At 45.2% G+C, this 21,959-nt stretch overlaps 2 protein-coding genes across 2 annotated transcripts in view; both read left to right on the top strand.

The window, feature by feature from the left end:
• CABLES2 (Cdk5 and Abl enzyme substrate 2) overlaps positions 1-5,209 on the top strand; it is a 30,185-nt gene extending 24,976 nt beyond the window's left edge. Inside the window, exons 9-11 of the mRNA XM_008634740.2 lie at positions 119-225; positions 1,487-1,691; positions 2,140-5,209. Of these exons, the coding sequence (XP_008632962.2) occupies positions 119-225; positions 1,487-1,691; positions 2,140-2,280 (453 nt within the window). The 3' untranslated portion in view covers positions 2,281-5,209. The remainder of the gene's footprint in view (positions 1-118; positions 226-1,486; positions 1,692-2,139) is intronic.
• Positions 5,210-6,094: 885 nt separating this feature from the next.
• RPS21 (ribosomal protein S21) lies at positions 6,095-10,069 on the top strand. The gene is made up of 6 exons (XM_008634752.2): positions 6,095-6,174; positions 6,664-6,751; positions 7,889-7,952; positions 8,991-9,062; positions 9,776-9,831; positions 10,012-10,069. Exons 2-6 carry the CDS (start codon positions 6,702-6,704, stop codon positions 10,019-10,021), a joined length of 252 nt encoding a protein of 83 aa, XP_008632974.1. The 5' UTR covers positions 6,095-6,174; positions 6,664-6,701; the 3' UTR covers positions 10,022-10,069.
• Positions 10,070-21,959: the final 11,890 nt, after the last annotated feature.

Consider the following 21,959-nt stretch of genomic DNA (forward strand, 5'->3'; position numbering starts at 1 on the left):
TGTTAAATTGTGAATAATAAAACTCAAGCTTGCCTTTGCATTAGTGTTTTTGGAAGACTTGTTTGGCTGTCCATTGTGTTCACAAGACAAATGATAAATTTTGCTTCTTGCATTTCAGACTACAGTCATAGAGTATGTGAAACCCTCAGACCTTAAAAAGGATATGAATGAAACCTTTAGAGAGAAGTTTCCTCATATCAAGTTGACACTGAGCAAAATTAGGAGGTAAGAAATAAGCTCGAATAACGAGAACGTCATCCACACTGAGGCTGCACTTGAATGGAGCAAATCCTACATCTATTAATAGCATATATGATTAAACACTAATCTCCTGTTGTCAGTTGAGCTGACTGTAGGATGACAGCCCTGTACTGGAATGTTTAGGATGCTGAGAAAGGGTAACAGTTGGTTTTCATAGTTCCACCTAAAGGGTTTTGTTTCACCAACTGTGGTGTACTAACCAATTAAAAGTGCAGCAGCATTAGCTTTGAAACAAACACTTGTAACCTGATGGCTTGGCTGCAGTGCAGTCCCACTCCAACTGGATTGGCTTTCTGGGCCCTCTGGCTATTTTTGCCTTTCAATTACCAGACTCACTGATGACCACAGTCTCTAACAAGATTGTAGAATAAAGAGTGTTAGATCTGGGAAGATGTGGTAAAGAAAAGCTTTTTGTGGAGGCCCCACAGAATTTCTCATTCTTGAGTAAATGCATCTGGTCACTCCTCAGCAAGATGTACTGTTGCACCTTGAGAGAACTGTAACCTTGCTGGTGTTACAGGGAGATTAATGCAATCAGAGCCTGCTGAAATAGCCAGTTTAAACACGATTCTGCTGAGTCACCAGGGCCAGGTGTAGCTCAGCTCCAGAGGAAGATTTGCTTGGGCAGTCTGTTCTGCCTGAGTCCTGCATGCTCCTCTTTGTAGCAGTTCAGAGCAGTGTGTTCATGCAGAGATCGTGCAGCCTGAATGGCAGCCCTGTGAGGAACCATCCACCTCCCAGCCTGCTGTGATGCTGAGGTGAAGGGCTGGCACTGTGGGAAGTGTGTAAAGCAGGCTGCCTTCCCCCTCACGCCTGGCTCTTACTCAAGGTGTGTAGTAGACAGGTCTCTATGCAGCAGCTGCTGTTTTCTGTAGGTCAGAGTGGTTCACTCTTATGATATGAATCACAAACCAGTTTGGGAGCCCAGAAGAAATCCTACAGCATTAGCCTGTGTGTCAGTGAGGCAGCTGAGCCCTGGTGTTCATGGGCAGATGAGGAATTGTTCTACCACAGTGAATGTTGCCAGCCAGGTGAAATCAAGTTTGTGCATCAGCACCAGCTTGCTGCTGCCAGCTGGGCTTTTCCACTCTAGGATAATACTTGTCATGGTTTTCCGAATAGGAGTCTTGCCCATATGCTCCTCTGAGTTGCTGTGCTGCAGTATTTCTACAACATTCAATAAAATCTGTCATGTCTGGGGGGGTGTCTTTTCTCCTATTCCCAGTTTAAAGAGAGAGATGAGAAACCTGAGTGAGGAGTGCAGTCTGGAGCCGGTGACTGTCTCCATGGCTTATGTTTACTTTGAGAAGCTCGTCCTCCAAGGCAAACTCAACAAACAGAACCGCAAACTGTGTGCTGGTGCTTGCGTTCTGCTTGCAGCCAAGATCAGCAGTGACCTCAGGAAACATGAAGTTAAACACCTAATAGATGTAAGTGCTATGAGCTTGTTCCAGCTGTTGTCAGAACCTCCTCCCTAGCTCATAGGCAAAGATTAAAGCCAAGATTTTCAGTGGCACGTGCTTGCATGGAAGACCAGCTGTTTCAGCCAGTTTTCTGTCTCATTAGGGCTCTTCCTTGCTTTATTTTTTTAATTCCTTAAAACTATCTGCCTGGTGCGGGCCAGTGTCTTACTGATCCTACAGTAAAGTTATTTTTGCACTTGCCTATGTTTGCCTGAGATGCAGTAACTGTTGTGTGGGTGTCACAGCTGAGCTGATAAGCTGGTTTACTTCTCTGATCTCTGGCAATAATACGTTTTGATTCTGAAGTACAGCTCAGGCCATGCATCACTGACTTGATCTAACAATGCCTTGAAATCACCTGGATTAACTGATTCTTTCTCCCCTCCTTTGTTTTGTTTCATTATCACTGTCATAGAAACTAGAAGAGAGATTCAGATTCAACAGAAGGGATCTCATCGGTTTCGAATTCACCGTCCTTGTAGCTTTGGAACTGGCTCTGTATCTCCCTGAAAACCAAGTTTTACCTCACTACAGACGGCTCACACAACAGTCTTAACCAAAGCTCCATCCCAGCCGGCCTCCAGCCGTGCTGGGATCACATCCTGGGATGCTGCTGGTGGAGGTGCCACTGGCTCCAGCTAGTTGGGAAGGCTGCAGGGTGTTGGGAACTGTCGAGATCTATGGACACAGATGCCAAGTCTGGGGGATGGTACGAGAAGAGTTATTGAACTTTTGTTTTCTTTCGGACATTTAAAGCACAAATATTCACCAGTCAGCTGTCATGGCTGCTTATTATTCCTTATTTATCTTCCTGGTTTTACTAAAACTGTTCTTCCCTATGAAGAATACTATGGTATTGGTTCTTTTTCTTTTGTTTTAAGTCTTTATTGTATTCCTTGAAACTGAAGGAACATAACTTCCATTCCAGTGCACCATAAAGTTCAGATGTTTCTAAGAACCTCCTCACATTTTTACATTAATGAAATGCATACTTTTATTTTTTTAAAGATGTGCCTAAAACTGGCTGGTCTGGTACCAGTGCTTTTTAAGTTAGTTCTGTTATTTAGTGGGGAATCCTGAATTTGTATAGCCATTTATTCTTTACCTGCATTGGCCTTGCATACAAGGAAAACAATTCCAGTATATCTGCACTAATATTATACAGGGCATCTATTCTATGATCTGTAAGTAGCAAGGTTGAAATTACTCCATTTCCATTTATTTACTATCAATACCTTAAAAATACACATTTTACTTAAGAAGGAAAGGTGGTTTGAAAACCTGTCACGAAGTACCACATGTTGAGTGAGGTAGCTGGGAAGTGATTGCCATCCTAATTCACTCCTGAGTGGAAGATGAGCACTTGACTAAGAGCAATTTGCTGTCAAATGCATCATTTAGGGGTTTTATTTGTTTCACTGTTCCGTAGCCTGAAATAAGCACCTTTTGTAGTATGACTGTATTCTATATGGTCTTACCTGAGCAAATATGAAGCCAGTAGAGTTACTGCTGCCAAAGGAAGCCAATGAAACAAAGCATGCCCGGTATTGACAATGCTACTTTTTTTACTCTCTGTTCTTCCAAGCGTTACATCACTGTGATGGTCCTCACAAAACTGGCATTGCTTGCACATCTGAGCAGCCACTCCTGGCTGGTGCCCAGCAGCGCTCTAGTGCATACACAGAGCTTAAACAACTTCTCTGCCCATTAGCTATTCCTTCCTTTATTTTTACAGTATCCAGGTTGGGAATGAATTCTTGATTGTATGTGGAACCTTCTGTGGTATTGGCTCTTGGGTTTATTTTCTGAAGCAATATTATGATACAAGTTACTGGGTCCGTTTGCAAGGAACAAAACTGATACTTGGTTATTTCGACTGACAAAGTTGTAATTTAAGTTTGATTCATAAACTACCAGACCTCATGCTGAGGTCAGGGACTTGCTATCTAATATGTAAAATTAATGTAAATTCTTGTTCCTTGTATTAAATATGGGTTGTAGCCAAAACCAAAGCTGAACTTTGCTCTTCAGCTGTGTTTTGTCTGAAGCTAATTTGGCTTCATTAGAATTGCAGCAAACTTTACTGGAGCCCCTTCCTCTTTGAGTGGGGCTCAAAGTGTATTTTTCATATATAATAATTACAGTGACTATCAAATCTTTTGTAACTGTGTTCAGCTGTATGTAGCTTCAAATTCTTTGTGTAACATTTAATATGCTTGTGATTTCTCTAACACAGAAGGACTTTCCAGTCTCCAGAAGTGAGATGGTAACTAATAGTTTAGACAGCAAGCTTGCCAGTTATCTTCCAACAGGTTTAAAAGAATTGCCTACTAGTTAAACTTTCTACTGAATATAACTGTCCTTGCATGCAGAAATAGTGATGTACTAAACATCTAGTGTGTAATGAGCCTCCAAATTAGCAAACAGTGGTGCAGACAGCTGAGGTGATCCACCACTTCCCAAGGCATTGTGGAGGGGACAGAGGTACAACAGAGCAAAGAAATTTCTCACACAACAGCTTGATGAGTATGAATGAAATCTGAAAGTGTCTTTCTCTGGGAACTTCTTTATTTAGTGTATAAAGAGTTTTCTGTAACAACATTAACTTTCCTTTCTCACCATCTAAGGGAACAAAATGCACTTTGGTTTGCAACACTTCGCAGTCTCTGTTCAGTGGAAGTTTGTCTAGTTCAAGTGGCCATTTGGGCTGTAATTACACTCCAAGAATCTGTGGGTTTACGTCATTAAACGAGCAAGCTTTTGTTTTCTTCCAGGAGAACAAACTGGGATAAAGGAGCATCAAATTACAGAATGCTGAATGTTGTCTAACAGTTATTCTAGAACTTGGCTGGGGCACACGCTTGAGCTCGGAAGCTGCTGGGAGCACGGGCCAGGGATGACGCAGGGCAGCGAGGGCTGTGCCAGCCTTGTCTGGTAGGGCTTGGGCTTGGGGTGATGCTGTCCAGAGCCTGGGGTTTTGTCCATGGGATTCCTTGTGTGTCAGTGCAGGAACAGCCCTTCTGCAGGGACCCTCCACCCCCTCCGTGTGCGTTTGCCTGCTCTTTCCCCTTTCCAGAGCACAGCTTGCAGTCCTGTGTGGGAATCTCTCTCTTTCCACCCAAAAAGCTGCCACCATGTGGCAAAGAACTATCAGTACCTTGGCTGGTCACAGACTGAACGCGGGACCCAACGCCAGACGCAGCTCTGCCGGTTTACGTTTGCACAGCCAAACTCCTCTTGCTCTGAAGAGAAACAGGTTTACACCGAGCGGGGGTCTGGTGCTTTGTGAAGGTGCTGCTGGGGTGGCTCAGCATGGAGAACTCTCTTGGGAAGAGCCTGTACATTTTCCTGTAAACAAAAACTCTTCTGGTTTTGTCATACTCCGTTATTTAAAACTCTTTGAGTTGTAGCCTGTTTTGGTTTTTGGTTTTGTTTTTTTTTCTTCTGTGAAATTAAGATGCTGTGAAATAAAACCTGTTTTGGTACACGGTTTGTAACCAAATGTCTCATTTTGGAATAACAATGGGTGGTGTTGGAAGGGTCCTCTGGAGATCATCCAGTCTGACCCCGCTGCTGCTAAGGCAGGTCACAGGAATATGTCCAGGTGAGTTTGAAATGTTTCCAGAGATGGAAACTCCCTGATGTCCCTGGGCAGCTGTTCGAGTGATCTGCCACCCTCAGTGGAAAATTCTTCCTCAGTTTAAGATGGAATTTCTTGTGGTTTAGTCTATGGCCATTTCTCCTTGTCCTGTGACTGTGCACCGCTGAAAAGAGTCTGCCAGCGTTTTCTAGCAGCCCTTGGAGGTATTTGTACTGATCGAGGAGATCTCCTCTCAGTCTTCTTCAGACTAAACAGGCCCAGCTCCTCCACACTCTCTCCTCCTAAGGGAGATGCTCCAGACCCCTTCTCATCGTTGTGGCCTCCACTGGACCCTCTCCGGTAGCTCGGAATGGTCTTTTGGGTTTCTGTGAGGGTGCCGGGGTGGTCTGGTCATAGAATCACGGACGGGTTCAGATGGAAGGGGCCTCTGGAGCTTACCCAGTCCAACCCCCCTGCCGAGGGAGGGTCACCTGGAGCAGGTGCCACGGGGTTTGGAATGTCCCCTGAGAGGCACCCTCAGGTGTGCGGCGCTGGGACCCTCCCTAACGAGGGGCTGTCCCGGGGGAGGGGGGCGCCCCCCGCGCCCCTTAAGGAACGCGCCTGGCCCCATCCCCTCTCCCCAGCGGGGGCACGCGGTGCTGGGGGTACCGGGGGCGCTGTCGGGACCCTGCGGGGCGGATCCCCCGGCCGGAGCGGAGCCGGCCCCGCGCTGCTTCCCCCGGGGCTGCGTCCCGGCGCCGCCATGGCCCGCGCGGTGACGTCACGCGGCCGTGCAGGAAGCGCTCCCGTGGCTGTGACGCATTTCCGCGTCCGGCCCCGCCCCTTCCTTTCCGCCCGGCCGCGCGCGAGGTGGGAGCGATGGCGGCGGCGGGGCCGGGAGCGAGGGGAGCGGCGGGGGGGGGGCCGGGGGCTGCGAGGGCGATGGTGGCGGAGCTCCGGGAGCGATGCTGGGGCTGGGGGCAGTGGGGGCGGCTCTGCAGCGGGGTCCGGCTTCAGGGCACGGCCTCTGGGCCCGGCCTGGCTCCGGCATCACCTCGCGGCGGGGGCAGCTCTGGCTCCTGTGGCCGGGGACAGGACCCGAGGGAAAGGCTGGAGCTGTGTCAGGGAGGGTTGCGGTGGATATTGGGGAAGGGTTCTTCTCCCCGGGGGTGCTGGGCACTGCCCAGGCTCCCCAGGAATGGGCACAGCCCCGAGGCTGCCAGAGCTCCAGGAGCGTTTGGACAGCGCTGCCAGGGATGCCCAGGGTGGGGTTGTTGGGGTGTCTGTGCAGGGCCAGGAGTTGGACTCGATGATCCTTGTGGGTGCCTTCCAACTGGCGATATTTCATGATTCTTCCAGGTGTTTCTGCTTAGTGCCTCAGCAGGGACCAGGACGAGATGCAGAACGACGCCGGGGAGTTCGTGGACCTTTATGTCCCTCGGAAATGGTGAGCAGGGACCCGAGAGGCCAGGCCTGGAGTCGCCCCCAAGGCTGATTCAGCCTCTGCAAAGGGGCTTTTTGTAGCAACGAATATCTGTGGGGGAGAAAAAGAATCTCTTTTCTGTCAGTTTCTGTATTTTTAAATGCCTTATGTAAAGTATGCGGAGCAAAGACTAAAGTTGAGGAGACACTTTGCACCTTCTGTTCCAAAACTGTCAGCCTTACGCTGGCACTGACAGCACATGGACTCACACACTGGTTTGGGTTGGAAAGGACCTTAAAGCTCATCTCATTCCATCTCTGCCATGGGCAGGGACACCTCCCACTAGCCCAGGTTGCTCCAAGCCCCTTCCAACCTGGCCTTGAACCCTCCCAGGGATCCAGGGGAAGCCACAGCTTCTCTGGGCACCCTGTGCCAGGGCCTCACCACCCTCACAGGGAAGAATTTCTTCCTAAAATGGTTCATACCAAACATAAATGTGTATTTGTAGCATACAAGTGTTTGTATGGTCAGTGCTGCAAGTTGTTGAAGTGAACCTGTTCGGTTATCACAGGTTGTTTTGATGGCACATTGTAAGTATGATTTTGGTATAGTAGTAAATGGAATTAGAAGCCTTCTGTAAGTGTGTGTGTCTGTGTTAAAAGAGTCACTAAAAATAAGCCATTTGTATGGCTTATTAGTATGGCTTATTATAGATTAAATCAAATGTGTTTTACAGCCTGTGATTCCTGAGCATTTGCAGCCTGTCTTTGACAGCTGTAGTGGCTCACAGCAAAAAAGGCATAGAAATTAATCTTATTAATTACATTGATGACTGTATTTCTTGCATTTTAGAAAATAAAATAACATTCTGTGTGTTTTGAAGGCCTGTACTGCCCTGTGCACTGTATAAGGGTGAACTGGGCACATAGAAACCAAAGCAAAGGGATAATTGGCTAATTAGTGTGATGCTACCAAGTGAAAATTTCCTTTAAATGTACTTAAAACTGCATTTTAATCTTCTAAATACTGAAAGCTTAAACTGTTACTGTCTGAATTTCTTGTGTAGTTTTAATTGGCCTGTGGACTCTGCTCTAACAGCTGCTTTTGTAATTGTCTCTGCCTGTTTCCTTTTGTTTAAATCTATCCTGTTTTATTCCTTAGCTCTGCTAGCAACCGAATCATTGGTGCTAAGGATCATGCTTCCATTCAGATAAACATTTCTGAGGTAAGTTTATTAACAGAATATATGATGAGAGAGCTAAACCTTGAAACTTCTGATAAAAGTTACAAAATTAAACACCTTGTGATGCATCTACAGTAATTCAGTAAAGAAAGCCACAGTAGATCTTGACTCCTGCAGGATCCCAGTTAATGCATGTGGGGTCCAGTTAATTTAAACTCCTTTTAGCATGGTTTGGGGTTTTGTTTCCCAATTGTTTATTAGTATTCAGCTTTCAGGAATTTTGTGGACACATTGTTCCTGTAGCTGATGAACTATAGACCTTGATTTCATTCTTGAATGGGAGACCACATTCCCAAATATTTTAAAAAACTGATTCTCTTGAGTTATCTGACTAAAAAAAAAAATCATTTAAAAAAATACTGTTTATGATTTCCTGTCATTGTTAAGGCAAATACGTTTCTTGTTCCCCATATTTCATTCTTTCAGTGATCCCTCTTTCTTGTTTTCAAGGGATCAGAGATTAGCAGAACATGGAAATGAACCCACCTGGTATTACAGGCTTCACTGCGCTGTTGAATTTCATGATTTGTATTGTTTAGTCCTTTCCCTGTAAAATTTCTCAGCAGCTTGAGAAAGTGAGACAATTTATGTCTCTCAGCTTGGACATTTTCCTACCCGTGTCCCCTTCCCTCTCCAGTTCAATTTTCCATGATAGGACCTTAGTTAAAAAAAACAAACAAAAAAAAATAGTAAAGGCAGGGAAATCCACAAATAAACTTTACATTGATCTTTTCCATTTGTTCAGAGCTCAAGTATTTTTCTCCCTTTAGCTACCACTTCTTGTCAATCTGTGTGATCCATGAAGTTTTGTGGCTGCACTGTGTACCTATAAATTTGCTGTGCAAAGATCATTGTAGTTGACTTTCTAACTTCAGTATTTGCCTTGAGATTTTGTAGTTTATCTGTCCAATACTGCAAGTATTTTTCTGCAATTTTTAACTTTGGGTGCTTGGCAAGTGTGATGTGAGAGCATAAAACGGTGTAGAATCTGTGTGTGCAGCAGCTTTGCTGTGATTGCAGGTTGACAAGGTGACAGGCAGAGTGAACGGCCAGTTCAAGACTTACGCCATCTGCGGCCCAATCCGGAGAATGGTGAGTGCCTTCCTGAGGGTTCCTGCAGAATTGCTGTGCTGCTTTTTCTCTTCATTTGTGATTAATTAGATGTGTATTTGGCCCTGAAAACAAAGTGTGCCTGCAGCTCATTCTAGAGCAAGAAGTTTTTGGGGGATAATAAAGACAGAGTGAAGATGGGAACAAATTCATAGAATCACAGAAAGCTCATCTCATTCCACCCCCTGCCATGGGCAGGGACACCTTCCACTGTCCCAGCTTGCTCCAAGCCCCATCCAACCTGGCCTTGGACAATTCCAGGGATCCAGGGGCAGCCACAGCTTCTCTGGGCACCCTGTGCCAGGATGTTGGATGAACTTGGAGTAATTGATTTCTTCTGGGGATGTTTATATGTTTTCAAATCCATGAAGGATGCACGTGATTTTGTTTCTTTTAAGAATGTACCAAGGGACTTGTCCTGGCTTTTATCTGCTGTTTATAATTACTGAAGTGATAGTACTATGACTTAAAGGTGTGAGGAGTTCATCACAAGTCCACTTATCCATAAATATATGTTGTTAGTGCAAATGCTTGTTTTTATCAAGTTAAAGCTATTTCTTACCCTTAAGGATGACAAAGAATTAACAGTTTATTTTGAAAACACTAATCTACCCTAACTGCTGCAGCTGCCTCTCTTCCACATGTGTCAGCAATTATTTGGACACTTGAGAATATTTTCTTTGCTCTTTTTACAGGGTGAATCAGATGACTCCATTTTGCGTCTGGCAAAAAACGATGGAATTGTTTCCAAGTGCGTATGTTTATCTTATCCTCTAACTCTTGCAGGGGGAACTTCCATTCCCAAATCCAGCTTTTAGGATGACAATCTGTGCATTGTATTTAAAGGATGATTACACAGTTGGTCAAAGATATTTACTTGAGGTGTTGAAGCAAACTGATTTGTAACAATGTTTGTTTCATTTTCTTCTAGGAACTTTTAACTGAAGAAACTCCGGTATGGAACATGTGAAATAAACAGTTCAAAACTATATTGTGCTGTGTCTTTTGTTAAAGTCACAAACATGAGTGGGTTTATTATAGTTAGTCTTAAAGGACTTAGAAATGTGTCTTAAAAATATACAGATTCTGATTGTGAATTCTTAAAACAAATCAGCTTGTAAAGGAATGCCAGAGTTGAAATTCAAGGATCTCCATTTAACTCTTGGATTCACTGTCATTGGTCTTTTCCAGATTTAGTAAGTTTTGCATCTGTAATGGAACATTTGCAGTGTTGCAATCTAAGTGAGCTTGCTGCTTTTTCACTGGAAAAGCCAAGGGGATTCTTCTTGTTAGGATACAAGAAAGGGTCTGTCCTTTCTTCCAGATGCTGCTTTTGTCTTGGTAGGTTTTGTTTACAGAGCAGGTTTGTCAGTTTGTGATTATCATTTAAATATATGTCATATATGGGCTTGGGTTTAAAATAAGGTAATAGGGTACAACTTGTATGGAAAATTTCCCCTGTCAGCTGCATTTTACCAGTTTCATAATACCCACAGCTACACAGGGACTGTCCTGATGGTGTATCCTGATCTGCACGTTCTCAAGCATTTACTCAGAGGTTATATCCAGATTACACTGTGTTCCCTGCTTGTGATCATCTCTGGGTTAACATTTGCAGTTGTCCATCCTCAAATCTCTGCACGGGCCCTCCCAGAATTCTTCCAAATGACAGAGGCTGTTTAGTGATGCTTTCCTGTTTATGCTGCAAGCTGTCACCAGTGAGAGGGGGTTACTGTGTGCTTTATTTCTCACTTGTTTGCAGGTTACTGTGGGTGCAGGGGGTGTGGGAAACCTCACAGGCCTTTTTCCAGGCCTCTCTAGGAACAGCCTGGAACAGGCATGCTGCTGCCTCTGGACTAAGGAGAATGGCTGAACTGCCCAAGTGTAGTATCTTTCTCCTTATCTGTATTTTCTTACTTCTCAGACATGTCAAAGTGCAGCATGTTTGTTTGCAAGATCCTGTTTTGGCACCAGGGGTACCTACTGAATATTAGAGCAAACCAGGCCATGGTAATGTGTAGTGACTGTGTGGTACGGGGCTCTTTTTGTAATTTTAGTAAGTTTGTTTGCAAATCATAAATTGGGATTTAGAGCGTAAGCTACTGTATAGATACAATGAAGTCGTAACTAAACCTTTATTCCAGGAGCAGTTCCAGCAGAGCAAGCCAGAACTCAACAAGCTGTGAGCCCTTTTTAGCAGAGCCATAACCTGAAACATCTTTGGCTGCACAGTCTCCCTTCCCACTGATAACACCTGAATTTACTACTACTACTCTGAGCTGATAGAACTTTCATAAGATAAACTCCTGGATGTTGCAAGTAGAGAGGAACTTGGCTAAAAAGGCCAAAAAAATGCTTCATGTTGAATTCATGTTGAACTTAATATACAAAGCACATGAGAGAAACCTTTCAAATACTAAAATCAGGGGAGAAGTTAATCCATACTTTATTTTTGAGCTATTTTCTTCTGACATCTAAGTTAATGATAAGAGATGCATTAAAAAAAGGGGAGGGGGGATAACAATGTTGTGATTCTCCTAGAAATAATTCATTTTTCCAGCAGATAAATCTGTGAAAACATTTTCTGGAAAGAAAAATAGAGTCTCCAAGCTGGAGAGATTTCAGCTTGGCTTATGTCCAATCCTATTACTTTCCTTTGTACACAGTAAGAGGAGATAAGTTTTAATTGGACTTGATATTTTTTTCTGACATATCTTAAATTAGTTGCTTCTGCCCTGGCATTAGGGTAGAACTTTAAATAAAACCCTTAACTGTTTACTGCTGATAAATGCCTGGTTTACCAAAGAGTTTAAATGTTGACTTGTTCCTAATCCCCTGAGACTCTGTTCATCCATGTGGATTTCAGTGGAATTCCTCCATAAGGCACAGTGAACTGACAGCTTAAAAGTTCAAGATGAACTTGAGGTCTCTCAGATGTCTTTTTAAGCAGTACAACCCCATTAGCATTCAGCTGACCGAAATTTACACTTCTGGTTTGAGTATTTAAGGATTATGTTGTAATTTAAAATGTTCTGTGCTTTGTAACACTGATTGTTGCCATTTGGTTTTTGGAATTTAAAAAAAAAATGAAACAAATTATTCTCTCATCAATTTCTTGTCAAAATAAATGTTATGGTGCCTAAAACAGTTCAGTTGGGAATGGATTAGTGCTGTACTAAAGGCTTCCTGGAGTTCACACCACGTGAGTCCTACCAAAACTTCTGCAGAATCCTATCAAGGGAGGACATGTGTCCCTTTAAAAATCCACTTTCAGTTGCATTTTCTCGTATTGTGATGTAAAATGTTCTTTGTTTTCCTGGAACAGGAATAGTTCAGATGTTCGAGGGCCATGAAAGGGAATGAACTGTACTCGTACTGTACAAGATGGACAGAGTTGCCCTTACATGGTTACGTTGCACCAAGTCGTGAAATTCTTTGCTGTTACTTACGAGGACTTGGCAGTGGCATCCTGAAGACATCTGATTTAACTGGGGCTATTTTAGTATCTTTGGCCAAAATTCTGCTGCTCAGACAAGAGCCTGAAACTCCTGAAAACACCTGAGGGTTTGGTAGGAGCTTGTAGATGTCTCATGATACTGATTTTTCTTTTTAAGCCTTGACATTCTTCTAATGAACTACACGGTGCTGAAAAGCTGCTTCCGTGGGTCTCAGCTGTGATCAGAGCCCCGGGGTTAGGAGGTCACGCTGCTCCCGTCGCCGTGGGCACAGAGATAACAGCTTCGATACCATCGCCCCTGCTCGAGGTGCCAGACAGGCACAGCCCTGCCAGGGCTGGCAAGGGACAAGAGGCAGCAGAAGTGCTCCCCTGGCACTGCTCGGTTCACTGCACAGAGAAGGCTGAGACTCGGGGGAGGAGGAACAAAGGGCCAGGAGTGTCCTTTGCCTCCATGTGTGCCCATCAGGCTCCAGAGGAGTGTTTGGAGCGTTGCTGTCTCACCGGTGCTCCCTGCAGAAGGGAACCTGCGGGATATCATTTATTTTCCCAAAGCACGTGCTGATGCTGGAGGCTGCTGAAAGCCTACCTAGAAGACTGAGATCACCTAGTTCCACTAGATTTGGCAACAGTTTTGTTTTCTATTTGGATGTTATGGAGAGCTGTCTATTCCCACCTCCTGTTTCGTTCAATTGCTGTCACTCTGAGTGATACACAGAGATAAATACACCTCTGCTGCAAATATTACTTTGAGCAGGTTAAGGGAGGTTTTGATTTTAGTTAATTCATTTTTGGCTGTTTGTGTTGAGGCATCCCTAGGGAGGCAGATTCCCTGTATGTATGTTGGACTAATCAGCCATGGAAAAAAACAAAGAAAACTAATTAGGCCTTTTTTTTTTCCTGCTGGGAAACACATTTGTTTAACATCAGACAGGAGTTCTGCTTGGCTATATCCTCAACAGGAAGTGCAGGTACTGAGATTTTAGGAATTAAGAACAATTGATAAGGTCAATGTGGGATTTATTTTTTTAATGAATTATTTTGGAAAAGGTATTATTTTAACATCTATTTACAGATATCTGATGGTGAGTAAAACTACTGTGACCAGGCTGAACCAAGTGTATTTTGCAATGTACACGCTTGAGTGTGTTAACAAATGAGCAAACTGAACAAGCTTTTTAACAAATCCTGTTCCATGGCTTATTTCTACAGGACTGGGACCATGGAGAAGAGCAGGTATGTGCCTGTTCTGCTGAGGATTGGGGCCCCTTTGGCTGCTGTTCACAGTCCTGGGCTGACCATGGCCAGCTGCCAGTGCCCACCCAGCTGCTCCCCACTCCCCCTCCACAACAGGGCAGAAAATAGGATGGAAAAGCACATGAGTGACAGCAGGGAGGGCACTTACCAGTCACCATCATGAGCAAAACAGGAAAATGCATGTATTGCTTATTAAAACAGAACTGGACTGATAGCACCAGGATTAGGCTGCAGATTGTGGGAGCCCCAGAGCTGTACATACACTATCTGTTAATTCAGGTGCTCTTCCAAGAAGATGAAGGACAATCCTTGTGCAAGGAGCCAAGGCTTGTGGGGCATTGACTGGGGGGTCCTGCAGGGATGGAAGTGAGAGTCACACTTGCATTTTGGTGAGCCAGTGTAAGCTGTGTGCTGAGACACCACACATCCGTCTAAATCAAGGTGTTGCTTATCTGGCTCTAAACACAATAATCTTTTCTCTGTTTTCACAGGTCACCAGAGTCCAAACAAGCACCTTGATCCATCCATCAATACCAAAATACAATGCACTGGTGCCCTGATGGGAAGTCATTCAGGCTGTCACCCTCTCGTGAGTTGCAGAGCCTGTAAGTCAGGTTGAGCAAAAATGCTAAAATATCGTGTTTTATCTCACAGAGCAGCGTTTTCATAAAGTGTTTAGCACACCTCTGTGCGGGTTGCTCATCGAGCTGGGAAATGTGATATTTTACATTTGCTTCAGGCAAAACGTTACAAATGTCTGAGGCTGAACAAAAATAGCACTTCAAAATAAATTGGGTAGTGCACAGGGGAGGTGGCAGAGATCATTACTTGCTGCTTGTCCCTGCTTCATTCAGTTCTTTCCTCTACAAGGGCTAGAAAGGCTGGGGATTTAATTCTCCCTTTGACCAGTTTGAGGCTAAAAGAAAGGGATTTACACGCTTGATTTCTGTTCTGGCCAATGGAGCCATGCTCACAGCAAACTCCCTCTGCATTCCTGGGAAAATGGGGTCATTTGTGCTGGATCACTCAGCCAAGCGTGGATGTGTGACAGCACAGCCCCCAAGCCAGCTGTGCTGAGAAAAGAACCTTAAAAAGTTGATGCTGCAGCTGAGTTCAGTGTCTGCTGATGGGTCACTTTTGCTCCTGTCTTGTGTCTGCTCTCAAGTGCCTGGAACCCTTATCTCAGTCTGCAGCCCATGAGCTGGTAATCTCAAACTTGGAAGAGTTTCCAGGCAGGCTGACCAAAATCTGAAAATCTAAAACCGCCTGTACCCAAAAAAAGGTAAATAAAAGGAAGCTAATCCCAGATGGTGTTGATTAAAACATGGACTACAAAGGGAGGTTGAGGAAGCAGCTTTCAGGCTGAGATGTATATTACCTGAGAGGGAGCTTGATCGTTGTGCACAGAGCTCATACATCTGGGAACCCAGCACATCCTGACACAGCACTGCCTTTGGAGAGCCTGCATCCTCCTGCCAAAGATAACAGAGCCAAACTTGGGGTCTTTTGATTACAGAGGGAATTAACATCTCAGCAGGCTTCTGGGCGAGTGATACAAGTGTGACCACAGTAGGGATAAACCCCTTTCAGGTTAAAGGGAGGCAATTTTACAAGATTTTTCTGACCTTCTCCCAAATGCTGGACTTACCTAGGGAACAGGAGGCAGTGTACCTGCCTGCCAGTGACACTGCAGCCAGTGCTCTCTTCTGATCTTGGCTGAATGGTTGATAACAGCTCTGCTTTGGTCTTAAGGCCCCAGGTGCTGATCTTTTGTTTCCCAAAATGTATTATTTGTCACCTATCTCCGTGGTTTTTCAAGCTTGTTTGAGACTGTCCTGACAGGAAGGTTAATCCTTGCCTGAGTTGAAACAGTGCTGACTCACTGCAAGTCATAATTCCCTGAAAACTTTAGATATCCAGGAAAGTCTCATATCACAGCTTTCCATGTGGTTACGTAAAAATCTCAAATTATGTCATTGCATCAGACACCTTGTGGCTCATGCCTGCTCTGCTACTCAGCCTTCACTGCTTTCAGTGCCTTTAAAAAGAAAGAGAAAAAAGTTCTGTTTGTTTCTGCAGAGCAGGGAACTGTTCCTGGTGTGCTTCCCATGAAGTGTGCATCCCAGGCATTCCATAAAACTACAGCACTGTACAGCACTGGGACCAAGGCTTGGGAGACGCATTTCTGCTTCCAGCAGTGACACAGTTTTTGAGCAAGACCTGTGAACTGCTACATCCTATGCTACAATTTACCCCTCTCTCAAATATTAAAACAGTAGGAAGCTTTAAATCAATGTAAGGAGTGCTCAGAAAATGCAGTGTGAGGTGGCATAGTTCTCTAAATAACTTATATAAGGGATATAAACTTTAAATAAGATCTGCAGTGAACTCAGTAGAGTTGAGCCATAGGCAGGTGTGCTAATTTACTATTTTAACCCTGGTTTTATCCTCTATCCAGCAGGGGAATTTTACACCACAAATTTTCTGGTCATGCAAATAAAACAGTGCCATTTTTGTCTTTTTGAATCCAGGAACATTTATACAGGTAGGACCCTTTGAGTGTTCTTTCTTCCTTTAGGGAGTGGGTAATGAGAGGGAGGGCCATATCAAAGCTGGCTGCTGGAAAGAATTTACTCTGATTTACAGTGCTCTGCAGCTCAAGATAACGCCTCTGGTCTTCGGAGACTCAGAAATGCAAAAAGCAGTGCTCATGGGGAGCCTGCTCTCAGTCACCCCTTTCTGGTGTCCATAGCTGGCACCCAGGAGTGCAAATCCCACAGAGGACTGGTCACTGCCAACCCAGTGCAAGGCACAAAGCTGGAGCTGCCATGTCTGCTCCTACTGCTCTGGCCCAGCCTAAAGACTTCCTGCATCTCTAAGGTCAGTGCAGCCTTTAATGCAAATTCACAGGATGCCATTAGCCTTAGATCCCCATCTTCATGAATTTGCAAAAGACAACCAGGACACTCTCCAGAAGTGCTCAGAGTTAGGAACAGAACAAACCAAGAGAAATTCCAGCAAAGGGGGCGGTGCCTGATTCCAGCCCCAGATAACAGTTCTTATCAGAAAAGCTCATAAATCCACCCAATTTAAACAGTATCAGCAGCATCCCGTGCTGCTTTGTGTGTCCCCTCCAGGGATCTACAGCTTCTTGTTCCCATCAGCGATTTCCATTCTATCCTCCAGGTTCCCAAAAGTCACTGCTTCCTGGAAAATGCTTGTGGGAGTGCTAATTCTGAATATCTGTGTGGCCTTAGAAGGAGCAGAACATGTTACTGTTGCAATAAACAGCCCAAATTACTGTTTGGCTGTCACTTGTGATTAAAGCAGCAAATATAGGCAAAAACAACATGCCAGAAGTAGGGAACTTGTTTAAATGTTGGCTCTTGGGTCTGATTTTCAAGTGTCTGGTGGAATATGAAGTCTTCATTAAGACACAGCATCAGTGTCTCTCCTGGGAATTGTAAATAGACACCTGATAGCCCTGCCCTTTGTGAAGCACAAACACACGGATAACACCACCTTCTCTGGTCACTGTCACCCCTCTGGTGTCATCACTGTCACTGCAGATGAAGATTATTTGAGGAGAAGGACACAAGACCGTCCTAATAAAAACAAGGCAGAAAGTATACATTTACTCTTTGGAAAAAAATCCCACAGCTTTTTCATGGAAAGGTATGGATTTGGTGTGAAAGAATGATGTAGATATGAGAAAATGAGCACCCTGTCAAAGAGTTGGTCCCAAGTAAAATGTCAGGCTGACACTCATGTGCTCCAAGTGATTTCTCAACAACTGCTTCCCGCTACATGAAAAAAAAATATTTGTATTGTGGTCAGCCACCCCTTTTAGGGATGTGCTGCAGGAATTATGAGGAGCAAGAGGGAGTCATGACCTTGCTATTATTCTAGCAACTCTATTAGGGGAAAAATCTGTGAATTTATTTCAGCCACATTTTGTCTCTTCCAGCAAACACTTTGGTAGTTTCCAATACACCAAAAAGAGCATAAGGGGATTTTGTCTCCAGTGTTGTGACTTTTGAATGACCTCGCAGAACAAGGACCGGATGATGAAGAGGCCTCATAAAATATTCCTTTAGGAAAACACCATGTCATACACTGCTGGGATGAACTGTCCAGAACAGGATACTGGGAACAACTCTGATGCTTTAGAGGGACCTATATAGCAAAACTCTGGACCTACCTCATGAGAGAGAGAGAGAGAGTATGGAATGGGGAAGGATGTTTCTTCTGCTATGGGAAAAAGTTTGGCATCTTGGCTACCTTCAGAAGGGTGTGATAGTCCCTTCCTGACTCGTGTGGTGAGGAAACTTGGGTCACAAAAGCTGTGTCCTTCTATCTATCAGGTAACTTCCAAATAAGCTGTTGTGCCCAAGCAGAAGTGTAGCTGCGTGCTGAGACCCAGTGCTGCAACAGCTCTGGCTCCAGGGGTGACACAGTGCAAAGCGGGATTCCCAAAGAGCAGCTCTGGGGAGCAGCATTTAGGGGAAAAAATTGATAAAATGAGAAAATAGCATCACAATTTTTTTTTTCCTTTACTGTTGTAAAAAGTCACTGAAAGATAAGAGCAGATGCAAATGTTTGGTGGCTAGTTAAAGGTGAATACAGCGGCAAGCTCTTCTGACTGTCCTGAAAGGAGCTTCTCATGTGAATGCTGAGCCCATGATTCTGAGTGTGTCTTCCTGCAGTGTTTTGGAACGTGCTGCACAAGGTGCAGGAGATGCCCCACAGCTGCGTGCAACCCTCTCCTGGCCAGGCAGGGAGGGCAGATGGACCCTAACAGAACACAGGAGGCGAGGTGTGAGGAGAGACAGAGTGGCTTGGTAGTTAGCTAAAGAGCAGAGAACCACGGAACTGGAGCTGATGCCACCAGAGCAGGGGATATCTGAGCATCTGGAGTGGGTCTGCTTGCAAGGAGGGATGAAGCAGGATAACTGCAGGAGCCATGGGCACATTCAGGAGCAGTGGGAGAGGACATCGGGCAAGACTGAGGCGCTCAGTGCTCATGACTTGGGGGTAATTTCAAGGAAAGCCATAAGAGATCTGGAGGGAGGCACTGCTGCCTGCTGGAAGCCACGGGGAAGGGAGAGGTTTTGTGTATTTATACGCTCTGTGGGGCCCAGACATTGAGATCACTGTGCAAGCACTCCACTGCCACGTGTTCCTTGTAAGTGCGTGGGCAGCTGGATGTGTCCCTTTGAACCAGCAGCACCGTGTTCATCTGCCCTGTCTGGCACTGGTTAATCCTGAAAAGAAGCAGCATTTCCCTGTCTGCTCCTTAGAAATGACCTGAGCAGCAGCAGCATAATCACTTGCACTAAACACATGGCTGGAAACCTTTTAATAAAGTCCAAGACATGGGACAGCTTCCTACAAACTGCCCAGGGGCAGACCTGACCATCTGACTCCCATTGTAGTGACATTTCAGAACAATTTTATTTGTTCCGGTCGGCTTTAATTGAACATCTGGGTTAATAACGGGGAGATTCCCAAGGTTGGCATCGGAGTCGGGAAGGAAAAGGAGTAATTTTGGAGTCCTTCCTTAATCCCAGCTCCTTTGTTAGAAGTGTTGGTGTTATTTAATTGACTGTTAAATCCCAGTCACATGAGCACCCTCGAGTGTAATCTCCTGTGATAAATTGCCCGGTACTCGTGTCAGAGGCACATTCTGGTCTCCAGCCTGAGCAAGACTGAGTGTCCTGTGATCACAGCTGACTTTTGCATAGGGAACGAGGGAGGAATGGATCTTATTTCAGTTTAAATTGATTTAAGAAGACAGTCAACTCCAGATTTGGATAGAGACACTGCTCTCCAACCTGCTTGAGGTCATTATAGATGCAGTTATTTTTTCCATGATTTTCAGCAAATGTTTGCAGGGTCCAGGTCTTATCAGATGAATGCAGACAGCCCTTAAGGGGGAAAAACCAGGTAATTGCACAAGGTTTCCTCTCACAGGTGGGAAAGAAGGAAGGGAAAGGGCTCAGTTAGGGTTAGGGGGGAGCCAGTTATCTGTTGGAAACAGCCTGCACACAGTCAGATCTCTAGGATCAGGAAGGAGAATGTCAAGGTGGGAAAGGAAACTAGATATAAGGAAGGAACTGAGCAGATAAGAGAAGGATGGCAAGGAATATCTGTAAGATGTCAAGAAAACCTTTTTTGTCCTACAATCCTCTAATATTTCCCCATTTGATTCTGGTCATTCTCCCCCATTAGAGATTTCACCCTATGTCCTGTGGTCTCTGAGACCAACCAGAGCCAGAGAGATAGGCCAGAGGCAGAGCAAGGTGCTGGCATCCCTGAGGGGCACAGATGCTTGCATGGAGCATGCAGGGGACAGTCAGTGACTTCTGAGATACTCCTGACCCCACTGGCACTGCTTTCCCTAAACCTAGTGAATTAGGAAGGTGGCAGCATCTGTGAGCTGCCCAGAAAGCTCTCTGCTCTCAGACCTCCACACCTGGGTTCATTGTCAGAATTCACTGTCTCTCAGGTGCAGATTTTCACCCCTTTTTGAAGCCACTTACATTTACACCCAGCTGAGAGGGCAGGTTTAGCTTTGCTCAGCCAGTCTCCACTTAGAGATTCCTCACCTGATGTTTCCTTAATTCTCAGGGCAGCAGCACAACAGCACAGGGCTCCTGCCTGCCCTTGAGAAGGTGGTGATGTGCAGCAGCAGCCTGGAAGTTCCCTGGGAGCAAAGCCAAGAAACCAAGGATCTGCAGCATGGACATGTCCAGGTAGGACAAGAGGTCTGGTCCAGACTGGATGCACCTGGGTCCAGATGCAGGCATAGTATCTGGCAGAGGTCTGGAGGGACTGCTGCTGGTGTCAGGCGTCTGTCTCCCTCCTGGAATGCGAGGCTTGTGCTGAGACCAGCCCACTGGGTGCTGTTTTGCTGTAATTTGAAGGCTGTGGCACTGAGGGAAATGGCAGCGTGCTGAGGTGGGCTCAGGAACAGCCTGGCCGAGTCGCTGGGCTGCGATGTCCCGGCTCTGCTACAGCAGCTGTGACAGGAGCCCTGTCCCACCACACACAGCCCGTCCTCTGGCACGGCCCTGCTGATAACAGCCTGTTCCCTCAGCCCTCTGCAGTCACATCACAGCCCATCTCATTTTATCCAAATGCCATCTCCCCCCTCAGCTCTGAATCATCACCAGGCTGATATCAGTGCCCATGTGCCAGTACCAAAGAAATGCCTGATAATATCCTGGTTTTCTCCTCAGTTTTTCCCAGCTCCCCTTCAATCCAGAATAATTTGTGCTTCCTTATGACCCCAAAGGCACCACAAGACAAATGTATCAACATGAGTGTAAGCACTTTAATCAGTAAAATGCAAGACTTAAAAAAAAAAATAATAGTAATAATAACAGTACCCTGCAGGGAGAGAGACTGAGAAAAGAAGAGCAAATAAAAATAAATGCTCTGTATGTTCTGGCTGGGAGCCAAAGGCCCTCTGGGCCAGGTTGGGATAAAATAGGGCTTAATTTCTGGTGTGAGAAACCGCTAGAGTGAATCTGTTGCAAACAAAGGCCAATTCACAAAGGGACATAGGCCAGGGCTGGAGTAGGAGAGGGCAGCCTGCCAGTTCTGCCAGCTCCCGTCATTTTATCATGTCTTGCAATATCAGATGTTTTACTTCTAGCTTCCTTTTCCTCTTGCATTTTTTGAAAAAACTGCATGTCTTGTCATGAAGTCTGTAGGGGAAAACTTGAGATACACTTCAAAGATGGTCCAGAAAGCAAAATGAAGATAACAAACACTAAAGCTCATTAACTTAATGGAAATTAAATTGAGATTCTTAAACAAGACTTAGTGAGAGGAGAGGTTTTTTTTAAAATGTTTGGGCTGGGCAGTGTGAAAGGCTTTCTTGGACCATGAACAACTGTTTACATTTGAAAAGAAGTGCTGTGTCAGCAGTGCTAGTGGGCTCATCGCTCAGTGACAGCATTATCTCCCTGGAGAGCTTCCAGTGCCAGGGGAGTGTGAGATCCCCCAGATCTTACAGGGCTCAGCTCTGCCCTCTTCCACACCACCAAAACCTCTGCTCTGCACATCCCCAGGCTCAGGGAGATGACAGAAAGCCAACTATGGTAAGAGGGTAGTACAAACCTACCAAGGGAATTCTCTCCATAATGGGAATCTTGCCCGAT

This window comes from Corvus brachyrhynchos, unplaced genomic scaffold (assembly GCF_000691975.1).
Source record: "Corvus brachyrhynchos isolate BGI_N302 unplaced genomic scaffold, ASM69197v1 scaffold10, whole genome shotgun sequence".
NCBI lineage: Eukaryota > Metazoa > Chordata > Aves > Passeriformes > Corvidae > Corvus > Corvus brachyrhynchos.